Source organism: Onychomys torridus, chromosome 2 (assembly GCF_903995425.1).
Source record: "Onychomys torridus chromosome 2, mOncTor1.1, whole genome shotgun sequence".
NCBI lineage: Eukaryota > Metazoa > Chordata > Mammalia > Rodentia > Cricetidae > Onychomys > Onychomys torridus.
Genome location: NC_050444.1, coordinates 151,122,732 through 151,134,759, shown reverse-complemented (window position 1 = coordinate 151,134,759; position 12,028 = coordinate 151,122,732). Strand labels below are relative to the sequence as shown.

Below are 12,028 nucleotides of genomic sequence, written 5' to 3'. Positions count from 1 at the left end.
ACTGACTGCTGGAAACCAGCAAAGGAAAATGTCCAGACAACAGGCTGTAGTGGGAAAATAAAGATGATGAACAAACTTCCCTGGGTGGCTGCGTATCCTGCCTGAAAAGTAGTCAGATCATCTCTTTTTAAAGACAAGTGTCCAGTCATAGGTCATATTTAGAAGGAATACAGTGAAGTAGTTCAGCACATTCCTAACAGACTTTCATGCTAGACAAGAACCCCCTAACCACACTTTATTACTGGGGACAAAGCGCCACATGAAGAGAAGAAACTCACAGTTTCGAATCTTCTTTGGTGAGGGAAGGAAATGTAAACATGAGTCCTCCATGTGGACAAAGAAGGGCAGTATTTCCAATGGATGACACAGGCGTAGACCTTGCAGGCTTTCTATTCAAACAAGACAGGAGATAATTGAAGAGATTTTTGTTTTTATTTTTATTTATTTGTTTGTTTGTTTTTTGGTATTTGTTTTTTTGAGATAAGGCCTTGCTATTTAATTTTGGCTGTCCTGGAATCAAGACCAGACTTGCCTCAAAATCAGAGATTTGCCTGCCCTGTCTCCCAAGTGCTGGGATTTCTTCTGTACCACCATGCCTGGAGAGATATTAATTTGGGGGGGGGGGGTTCGTGTGTGCATGGGGGTGGTGATAATATGTGTGTATGTTCATATGTGTATAACTGGTACTCATCATAAGTGTGTGAAAACCCAAGGCTGTTATCAGGACTCTTCATAACTTTCCCCTAGCCTCAAAATTGAAGCCATAGCTCACCTATATGGGCTGGTCAACTAGCAAACTGGTTCTGGAGACACCTAGGCTCTGCCTTCTGAGAATTGCATTGCAGATGGGCCTCCGTTTGCTTAGATTCTGCAGACTCAAAAGCTTATACCATGTGTTCTTCTAAAGACTGAGACATGTATTTCCCCAGACCACAACAATTTAATTATTTAGGGTCTCACTGTATAGCTGACTGTCCTGGAACTCACTCTGTAGGCCAGACTGTCCTGTAACTCAGAGATCTGCCTGCCTCTGCCTCCCAAATGCTAGGATTAAAAGCTTGCAGAACTACACCTGGTTCCACAGCATTTCTTTTAAATAATTTAAATCTAGAGATACATATAAATGGATATTACTAATTAATGTTTTGGGTTTAGTTATGTAACTTGAAACAAAAGAAAAATCTGTGTGTGCCAGGAAAAAAGTAGTAATAAAAAACACACCATTAAGGGAACCCATGAAAATTTCAAAATTACCAGAGTCAACCCACAGAGAGGTAAGAAAGAAATTTCTGTTTTCTACCTGACAAACTTCCGCCATTCGTCTAAAAAGAAGTGTGACACAATGTAGAGAACATCCGTATCCTGGAAACAAAAAGCACAATGGGTTAGTTTCATCTTCACCCCGCCCCCTGAAATTTAAGGTGAATTTCTCTTTCAAGTCATCATGGAACTCACTACGTAGCTCAGGTTGACCTCAAACTCAGATCCACAATTTTCCTGCAGCCTCCCACACACAGTGGGAGCTACCATCCCCAGTATGAAGCACAGTTTCCAACAGAAAGCCCTTGTGGATTCAACAGTGTTTCCCCCATTTAAGTTGTGCAATAAAATGGAAATGGTGAGCTGGTCTACCTCCCAATTAGGAAACAAAGTGAACAGAACGGGGCTGGTATGCTCTGAAACACATCTGAGTTGTGCCACTCTGTGGCAATCAAGGTACCTCTGGCCAATTACTGAGACACGGCCTGTTTTTGTCCTGGAACAAATTTGGAAGTGAAGTCTTCTGTTCGTTTGCGATCATTTTATGTAAGGCTTCATTTTCTTCCCCTTCTCTTTCCAAAATCTGAAAAGATGGAAGCAATAAGCTGTCTCCCATTGACAGCATGTTCCCTCTACCTACCAACACACACACACACACACACACACACACACACACTTGTTCCCAAGGAGGGGAATGCCCTTCCCACAGATGTCAGGGGCCGTCCGTGTACCTTGCATTGAGAGCAACACTCTTTGTGACTTGGGAACTCAGGAGCTTTGGGGAAGTACTGCCGCAGTTTGCTCCAAGCCTCTTGAGAAACGAGCCTCCTTTCATTTTCAGATATGCTTAACCCACCTAAATTAAGAGGAAAAACTTACTTAAAAACAAGGATAGAAGAAGTGAACATCTGTTTTAAAAGTTTATATAAATATAAATTTGTGTGTACTTATGTGGATGTGTGCAGATCACAACTACTCGTGGGAGTCAGTTCTCTACTTCTACCCTGTGGGTCCTTGAGGTCAAACTCAGGTGGGTCAGGCTCAGTCCCACGCATTTTTACTCAGAGCCACATCACTTCCCTAATCCCTACTCTCTATCCTATGGAGAACCAGTGCTCCCTTTTCCCTTTGCTAACACACGTGCTCAATGTTGAACTGCAGTGTACTGAGGCTGCCACCTACTTTAGGTTCTGAGCCACTCCCTCACCCCCACAGGGGTGAAGAGCATTTCAGCTTCACCCACACACAAAGCATCTTGCAATGAAACATTATGTTTAAGGCTGTATGGACCTCAGACTGCTCTCTTTAAAGTTAAGCAATAAAGCAATATCCTGACTAATCTACACCCTTGCCATTCAACCTCCGAATTTGTTCCCTATTGCAATTGCTTTTGTTTTTTTCTTTTACGTTTTATTTTATGTGTCTGGCTGATTTGCCTGCATCTGTTTGTGCACACATGGGTGCCTGGTGCCGATGGAAGGTAGAAGAAGGCAATTGGTGCTCTTAACGACTGAGCTATCTCTCCAGCCCATCTGGCTTCCTTGGAGCAAGACGTTATCTATGTGACTGAGTATGGCCCTTCCTGTGCTGGGATGACAGGTGTGGGATATCACTCATCCTGCAATTATTTTTGAAAAATCCTCCGGATGTTCAAATATCCCAAAGAACAAGGGAGGAATACTGGCCATGGCCACTCCGCCACTTTCCTAATTTCAGGAAGGCTATGAACAGATCCACAGTCCTTCAGTGAGTCTCTTGGGTTTACTGTTCATTCACATATAGCCAGCTTATCAGGGACATTTCCCTGACTGACTTCGGGTTATTTACTTTTATTCCTTTTCAGATATTCCAAAGTAAAACAAGAGTGAATCCAGCTGACTGCCATGGATCTCACTCAGAAACCCACGTGCCAGGCACCTACAGATGTGTTATCAGCAGTGCAGCCAAGTTTCACAGAGTAAAGAGGTGAATACACTGGAGCCAGCCCAACACTGAGTAACACAGCTGTCTGGGCCATGCCCAATACTCTAATAACAAACAGAATCTTCAGGTAACTCTACTCCTCAATGCTTCTGGTCCTTTGAATATCTCAAGGAAAGGCTATCTTAAGCCAAGTGTGGCCAGGTGGTGATGGCACACCGCCTTTAATCCCTGCACTCAGGAGGCAGAGCCAGGCGGATCTCTGTGAGTTCAAGGTCAACCTGGTCTATAGAGCAAGATCCAGGACAGGCACCAAAACAATACAGAGAAACTGAAGGTGAGTTGGGGGTGGGGGCTGGGGTGAGTGGGTGTTGGGTGTCAAGTGTGGTAGTGAACTCCTGTAAGAGTATAACATGGGGGTTGATGGTCTATACCTTTAATCCCAGGACTTGGGAAGCAGAGACAGGTGGATCACTGTGAGTTGGAGGCCAGCCTGGTGTACAGTAGAGTGATTTCCAGGACAGCCAAGGCTACGCTGAGAAACCCTATCTCGAAAAACAAAGCAAAACAAAAAAGTATAATATGCTGGGCTGGAGAAATTGCTCAGGTTAAGAGACTACTAGAGAGGTCCTGAGTTCACTTCCCAGCAACCTCATGGTGATTCACAACCATCTGAGGACAAAGGCTCAAGGTCAGCCTCTGCTATAGCACTATCTGGAGGAAGTGGCAGACAAGTCCTCTTCTAAGGCTCACCCTCCTCCAACCTGGCCTTCCTCTCTGCTTCTGCTGCAGAGCCAGGAACAACCTTTCTGAAGTAGTACTTGAAAGGTCCAGGACTACAGACACAGGGACAAACAAACAAAATATCTTCCAAGCATGGAGAAGAATGCCTAATAATGCAGGGACAGGCTTCAATCCTGGCTCTTTTGCAGGAGTATGCCAAGCTCACATGCTGGACAGGGTGGCAATTCAAATGTCTACCACATCCCCAAAACAACTGCATTTTACTTTAATAATAAATTTGTCACCAGAAAGTATTTTAAGGTGTGTTACTTTTGTTAATGTTGCTACTCTCTGAAGCTGTGTTACTTTGCCTATCAGAAACACCTGATGGTCTAATAAAGAACTGAATGGCCAATAGCAAGTTAGGAGGAAGGATAGGCGGGGCTGACAGGCAGGGAGACTATATAGGAGAAATCTACAAAGAAAGGATAAGTAGCCAAAAGGAGGATGACTACAGGGCCCAGATACATAACAAGCCAAAGAATGGGAAAAGTCCAGACGCAAAAGATAGAGGGGATAATTTAAAGTTAAGGAAAGCTGGCTAAAACAGGCCAAGCTAAAGCCAGACATTTATAATTAAGAAAAAGCCTCTGTGTGGTTTATTTGGGAGTTGGGTGGCATGCCCTCCCAAAAGAGCAAAAATAAACATATACTGGGCCAATTAAATGGTCAGAGGGTAAGGTATTTGCTGCGCCACACTGACAAATGAATTCAATCTCCAGAACACAGGTTAAGGTAGCAAAACCACTTTCTCAAAGGGATTCTGATTGTCATACATGACATGGCACAAGACCTCCCACCCAAATTACAACATGTAAGAAACATTTTAAAGATCAAAGCCCAAGGGCTGGAGAGATGGCCTGGTAGTTAAGCACAGTTGCTGTTCTTGTATAGGACCTGGGTGCAGTTACCAGCATTACATGGTGGCTCACAACTATCTTTAATTCCAGTATTAGGGAATGTGATACCATCTCTTGGCCTACACAGGCACCAGCATGCAGGGTACACACACATGCATTAGATAAAACATTTATAAGGCCCATCTCTGCTTCATAAACTGACTAGCCCTAAAATTCTTTGATGTGGGGCTGGAGAGATGGCTCAGAGGTTAAGAGCACTGCTTGCTCTTCCTAAAGGTCCTGAGTTCAATTCCCAGCAACCACATGGTGGCTCACAACCATCTGTAATGAGATCTGGTGCCCTCTTCTGGCCTGCAGAGATACATGCAGACAGAACACTGTATATGCAATAAGTAAATAAATCTTTGATGTGTGACTCAATGAACTAAAGATTTAGCCTAGGTTGAGGTCCCTACAGGTCAAGGGGAACTCCCCAGTTCTGAGGGTGACAATGGTGAGGAAAGCCTCCTGCTTCTTTCTGTTCCCAAAACACCGACAGTAGTAAGATTATCAATTACAAAGAATACAAGATGAGGGTTGAAATGATAGTTCAACAGTGAAGAACACTGACTGCCCTACCAGGGGACATAGGTTCAATTCCCAACACTCACAGAGGACCTCAGAGCTGTCTGTACTTCCAGTTCCAGGGTACCTGACACCCTCAGACATGTAGGCAGGCAAAACACCAAGGAATATAAAATAAAATCATTGGGGGCAGGGGGGAGAGCCAGGCAGTGGTGGCACATGCATTTAACCCCAGCACTCAGGAGGCAAAGGCGGGGTAGTTCTCTGAGTTCGAGGCCAGCCTGGTCTACAGAAAACTTCCAGGACAGAGAGAAACCCTGTCTCAGAAAACAAAAATGGCTAATTCTTTTTACATTCATTATTTATTTACATTGTGTGTGTCTGCCTGCATGACAAGATCTCATTATAGACCATTGTGAGCTGCCATGTGGTTGCTGGCAGTTGAACTCAGGACCTCTGGAAGAGCAGCCATCTCTCCAGCCCCCAAAAGGGTAATTCTACACAAACAAACTTTCCTAGTAGAGCTAGGATCACTTCAAATTGGACTCACTGCCAGCCCAGCCACAAGAGCCACGCTTGGAAGAGCTCCTCACTCATAGAGCTCAAGCTACAGTCAACAAAACTACATTCTTTTTAGTGACCTAGCTGAAGAGGCTGCATCTCACCATGTAGCCCTGACTGGAAACTCTCTATATGAAGACTACAAAAAAGAACCGACCATCTGCTTAAAGCTTAGAAGGAGATGGCTAAGGGCTAGGGAAATAGCTCACTTGATCAGTGTTTTACAGTATAAGCCTGAGGACCTAAGCTTGATTGCCAGGGCCTATGTAAAAGCAGACTGGATGTGATGTCACATACTGGTAATCCCAGACAGATCTGCTTGAGCTAGCCAGCTAGAAGAGAGCCTAGCATACATATTAAACTCGATGCCAGTAAAGACTTTTTTTTTTTTTTTAAAGGAAAAATCTCTCTTTAAGACTGATTTTTTATTAAGTATGTGAGTGTCTTGCCTGCATGTATGTCTGTGTACCACGTGTGTAAATAGTGCCAGGGAAACCAATAGGTCATTGGGTTCCACTAGAAGAAGTTACAAATGGTTGTGAACACCAGGTGGAACCATGTGGGCTCTGCGAACAAAACCTGGGTCTTCTACAAGAACAAGTGCTCGTATCATGGAGATTAACTTAAGTTTAAAACCAGCCAGAGCTTTGAGCTTTCTCAATAAATAAATGAATAAATGAAAGGAAGGAAGGGAAAAAAGGAGGGAAGCAAGGAAGGAAAGAATTGAACTAAAAACCTATGACACTGCCTTGGTTGGCTTAGAACTTGTTATATGGACCAGCATGGCCTCTTTCTAATAGGGAAGATCTCCCTCTACCTCCTGAGTGCTAAGATTAAAGGGATGCTGTATCATATCCAGCAAAAGAAAAAGCCACCCCACTCTGTACCCCACAAGCACACACATGTGAATTCAGCTCTGTAAACACTGACTGATACAGCCGAGTTCAATGTAAGTTTATTTATACTACAAGGAATAAGATTTTCAAAAATAAGCAGAAAACTACACAACACCATTAATCTCAGAGGTAGTTAATTCTTAGCTTCTGTGACAATGAATGTCCTCCTCTAACTGCACAGATAAAGCCAAAGCCAAGGGGTGACAAGATTAAAGTCTTCAGCACTGAGAGTGGAAGACTCAAAACAGAAGAGCTGCACACAGGTGAGCCCTCTTCCTGCATGCAGTCCCACAACAATGAAAACAGGTTGGCAATGCCAGGTAAGGGAAGGAGAGAAACCGGGCGGCAGCAGTCCCAGGCCTCTGTAAGTACACTTCCAAAGCACAAGCATTGCCAATGCAGAGTACTAAGCAACTGAAAAACACAAGACCAGAGGGGCCAAAGCTACCTAATACAAAATGCATGGCATTCTGGAAGCTAGCATGAGCTCTAAAATACTCTATAAAAGTATTTTCAGAAGATGTGCTGACACATACCTATAATCCAACACTTGGGAAAAGTGCTAGGTAGAAAAATTCCGAGTTGATGCCCAACCTTGACTACATAATGAAACCCAAACAGAACTTCAGGGAGAGGATAGAACAAAACATGACAGGATGCCAATCGGACAACAGACATAAGCTCCCAGCTTACCATGAGGACACAGAATGTCTTCGTTAAAATTTAATTCCTCCTCCTCTTCTTTCTTTTCTTCCTTTGATTCATCTAACAAAAGAAAGACAATTAAAGTTCTGGCTGTTGTAGTTAGAAGTTCAAAGCGGTAGAACTTATAAGCAAAGAAAGCTTCAAATAATTCTGAAAAATCAACCCAACGGGGACTTCTACAGCTGTGCAGAGAAGGACTCTATTTCCTTTCCCTTAAAAGGAAAAAGGGGCCGGGCAGTGGTAGCGCAAGCCTTTAATCCCAGCACTTGAGAGGCAGAGGCAGGCAGATCATTGTGAGTTCAAGGCCTGGTCTATAGCTCGAGATCCAGGAAAGGCGCAAAGCTACACAAAGAAACCCTGTCTCAAAAAACCAAAAGAGGGGGGGAAAAAAGAGGGGAAAAAAAGGAAAAAGGGCAGGTTGGGGATTTAGCCCAACAGCACAAGGCCCTGGGTTCGATCCTCAGCTCTTAAAAAAAAAAAAAAAAAAAAAATGGAAAGGGGAAAGCCTCAATAACAGTTAATGATTTTGAAGAGTTGTGTAATAAACCTTGTGGAGTGGCCTGCACTGTGATCCCAGCACTGGAGACAGTAGAGGTGAGGAGATTTAGGGCCAGTTTGACCTGTGTGGGAATTTGTCAATTCTGCCCCCACAAAAGCCTCAATAGAAAAGTGGGCCTGAGAAAAACACAATCAGACACATTCAGTCATCTGTGTCACAAACATGTCACTTCTTGAATGTAAGATGTAAAAGGTGAGTCTCAACACCAAGTTCACCTCATGTATCAGACATGATACTTCCCCCCCCCCCCCCTCGAGACAGGGTTTGGAGCCTGTCCTGGAATTCACTCTGTAGACCAGGCTGGCCTCGAACTCAGAGATCCATCTGTCTCTGCCTCCCGAGTGCTGGGATTACAGGTGTGCGCCACCATCGCCCGGCTAAGACTCCTAAACTCTTGATATTCAAAAGTGAGAGAGCAAGACTCCATCCATTACTCCCTAGTTGTCCAGGAGCCTGTACCCATCAGAGGAGTACATGCTGATTGTATGCAGGGATGGCTCTCTGACCTGCTGGAAAACCAGGAGGGCATCCCACAGCACAACACAGACTGTGTACTCCCTGTAAGTGCACACTCACACTGCCTGTACCATCAGCCAGCGATGCAGCACTGTCTATACACCAGCAGGGTTCTTTCCGCCTGGCAGGGACTGGGGTGGGGGGAGCACACTGTTACATTTATGTACTTTAAGCTTCAAAAATTGTGTGGTGGTGCACACTTTTGATCCCAGCAATCTAGAGGCAGATGTGAGTACAAGCTAGCCTGGCCTACGTAATGAATTCCAAGACAGGCAGAGCTACATAGAGAGATCCTATCTCAAAACAAAAAATCTCAGGAAAAAAAATGGGAAGAAGATTGAAATTAGGCCTATTACAGGAAAAGCAACATGAAAAATATTTCAGCTAGCACATTTCTATTTTCCATGCCTGCATAAAAGAGCTAATGTTTGAAGAGCTCCAAATGAGGGGGGGGGGGGGGTTGGAGAGATGGTTCAGGTTAAGAGCACCGACTGCTCTTCCAAAGGTCCTCAGTTCAATTCCCAGCAACCACATGGTGGCTCACAACCAGCTGTAATGAGATATGGCGCCCTCTTCTGGCCTGCAGGGATATGTGCAGACAGAACACTATAGGTAAATAAATCTCTTTAAAAGAAAAAGGGGTGTGTGCTAAGTCATGTGACACCACTAAAACTGAAGCAAGGGTTTCCAAATGATGGGAGCACACAACTGAAATCAATGCTGCGCCCTTGAGTCAGAGAGAACAAAATATCTTTCTGAATTAAATTTAATGTACATGCGTGGGTGTTTGCCTACATATCTGAGCACCCACATGCAGGCTTGCTGCCAAGGAAGTCAGAAGAGGGCATCAAATCTAGGACTGGAGGTGACAGTTTTAAGTTACTGTGTGGGTGCTAGGACTTGAACCCAGGTCCTCTGGAAGAGCAGCCACTATTCTAAAGACTGAACCACCTCTCCAGACCAACAGATTATTTGAATCAAAGAAAAATTGCAGATCATTGTAGGGTACCTACAGTCCCAGCACTTGGAAGGCTGAGGCAGGTGGATCTTTGTTAGAGGCCAGCCTGGTGTATATAGTGAGTTCCACATCAGATAGGGCTACACTCAAAGTGTAGACAGGGTTGGAGCACCACATAACTAAGAGCACCTCTATAAAAGGAGCATCACTTGGGAATCTCATTGTAAGTACAAGAGCTATATAAGCTGTAATGCATAGCCAGGCACCATGCACATCTGTAACTACAGCAGTAGAGTGAGGCAGGAAGTTCCAGGCCAGCTACACAGTGAATGTGACTCAAAAAAAAAAAAAAAAAAAAAAAAAAGGGGGGGGGGGGGACGACACATGAGAAAAAGATAAAAAAGCAGGGAGTGGAAACACCACACATAACTAGGTGTGGTGGGGCAGCCCTATAATCCCAGCCTTACCTGTAAAAAATTTAGAAAATACATGATTTCAACAAAGTTTAAAAATTTGAAAAAAATGCCAGGCAGTGGTGGTGCAGGCCTTTAATCCCAGCACTGGAGAGGCAGAGGCAGGCGGATGTCAGTGAGTTCCAGGACAGCCTGGTCTACACAGAGAAGCACTGCCTCAAGAAAATGTAAACAATAAAAATATGCAGGTATGCACATGTCAGTATTTGGGGATCAAATCAATAGAACAGTAGGGTAGTGCACAGGTAGTAAGTGTACTTGCCTAGATTCCAGGCCCAATAGTGTAAGAAAAACATACGGGGTGTAGGTATGTGAAAATAACTATTCACAATCACTAACTACACAGCACTACTGAGCCCAACTAACCTCACAATTAGTAACAGACAGAATCACAGGTCTCCAGTTTAGACTTATGTCATTCTAAATGCTCTAATTTCCTTTGGTATCTGTTTTCTGGTAGGTTTACAATAACATGATTTCCTGTCTGAAAGCAGGGCTCAAAAAGAATGGACAAGCAATAAGCTGTCCAAATCCTGCCCTCCTTTGGTCAGTGCAGAGGTCACATTGGTCAATGGCTGCTATCGTGAAGCCAAACCCTGCTGAGCCTGAAGGTTTCTGGAGCCCATTATCCTCCTTTGAAGCTGCAGCCCAACTGACAAACCCCTGCACATGACTAACTAGATGGCACTTGAGCCCAGAGCTCACTGCAGTAAAGGAGAGGCTCCCGGGAATCGTAAAAGCTTGAACATCTATTATTTGCCCTTAGCTGTTTCGGAGACCTTGAGACTTCATAAATGTCTTACATACATGGGCATAATTTTTATTGAGGTGATTTAACTGAAAATGGAGGTTGAAGAGCTGAGACCTAATGTTTCCCACAGAGAACATGAGTAAGCTGAGCAGTTCCCCTGCCACAGGCTCATCAGGCACCCCAAATTGGTGGGGACATAGGGGACCACAGTGCTGCTTTGCCATGAAGACTCCAACTCTGCAAGCACCCATGAATCCCCATGTGCAAGAAAAGGCTAGGCACACAAATCTGCAGAGCAAAGACAGCAGCTGCTGAGGTGGTGGGAGGAACCCGTGGACAGAGAGCAAAGCCCCCCACACACACACCCAACAATCCAACTACAAAGGCTCTAACTCTGTAAGTGGGCCCGTCACCTTTATTGAAGGGGCTCCCGTTCATCTTCCCGTTGCTTTGCTCCGCCTCACCATCTTGCTCATCTAGTTGTTCAAGAGCCAGTTGGCGCCAGCCACGCAAGGAAGACTTTCCCACCCAGAATCCACCAGTGCTGTGGAGAGAGAAGGTTAGACCCTAGCCAGTGATTCCCAGTGTTCCTACTGCTCCATCTTTCCCCTGAAGCCCACAACGAAAATGATTCTAAACATGCAAATCAACTACTGTGCACACACTGTTTCTAATCCAGTTGCTGATCTGAACCATTTTCAGGCCTCACTACTGAACGCTTGGTTGCCATTCTAAATCTTGCTCTTTCTCATCCATCAAAGTCCACTCAAATCACAGCCAACCCTCTTCCATGTGCTCACTGCTATCAGCTATCAGAGATACTTGGGTACATACTGACATCATACACTTATGGACTCAGGCCACAGTCTAGGCATTGTGGAATGGGCCCAAGGAGAGAGCAAGCTTAAGTCTGCTGGGGAAATACTAACAGGAACAAAGGATCTGAGCACAGCAAATGACATCACTTAATGACTCTTGGTTGAGGTGCTCTGGAGTGAGGTTCAACATACTTCCAACACCCTGCATGTTTCTTAGGGACAACACACCGAATTCCCCTTTACAACATCACTTCATCATTGCCTTCCCAGGACTGTGGGATGGTTCTCCAGACAAGCTTTCTGTACTCTAACCCTGAACACTGGCTCACACAGTCATGGCCAGACCTCTCTCCCTCCTCTCTAACAAACAGAGTGAAGCGAGTGTTTGGCTTTATTGTTACAGA

At 44.6% G+C, this 12,028-nt stretch overlaps 1 protein-coding gene across 3 annotated transcripts in view; it reads right to left on the bottom strand.

The window, feature by feature from the left end:
• Nucleotides 1-12,028, bottom strand: part of Usp48 (ubiquitin specific peptidase 48) — a 69,124-nt gene that overhangs the window by 24,296 nt on the left and 32,800 nt on the right. For all 3 annotated transcript variants that reach the window (XM_036177595.1, XM_036177596.1, XM_036177597.1), the window contains 6 exons: nt 11,220-11,350; nt 7,538-7,609; nt 1,992-2,116; nt 1,721-1,843; nt 1,301-1,362; nt 279-389 (listed from right to left, as the gene is read on the bottom strand). In XM_036177595.1, the coding sequence (XP_036033488.1) occupies nt 279-389; nt 1,301-1,362; nt 1,721-1,843; nt 1,992-2,116; nt 7,538-7,609; nt 11,220-11,350 (624 nt within the window). The remainder of the gene's footprint in view (nt 1-278; nt 390-1,300; nt 1,363-1,720; nt 1,844-1,991; nt 2,117-7,537; nt 7,610-11,219; nt 11,351-12,028) is intronic.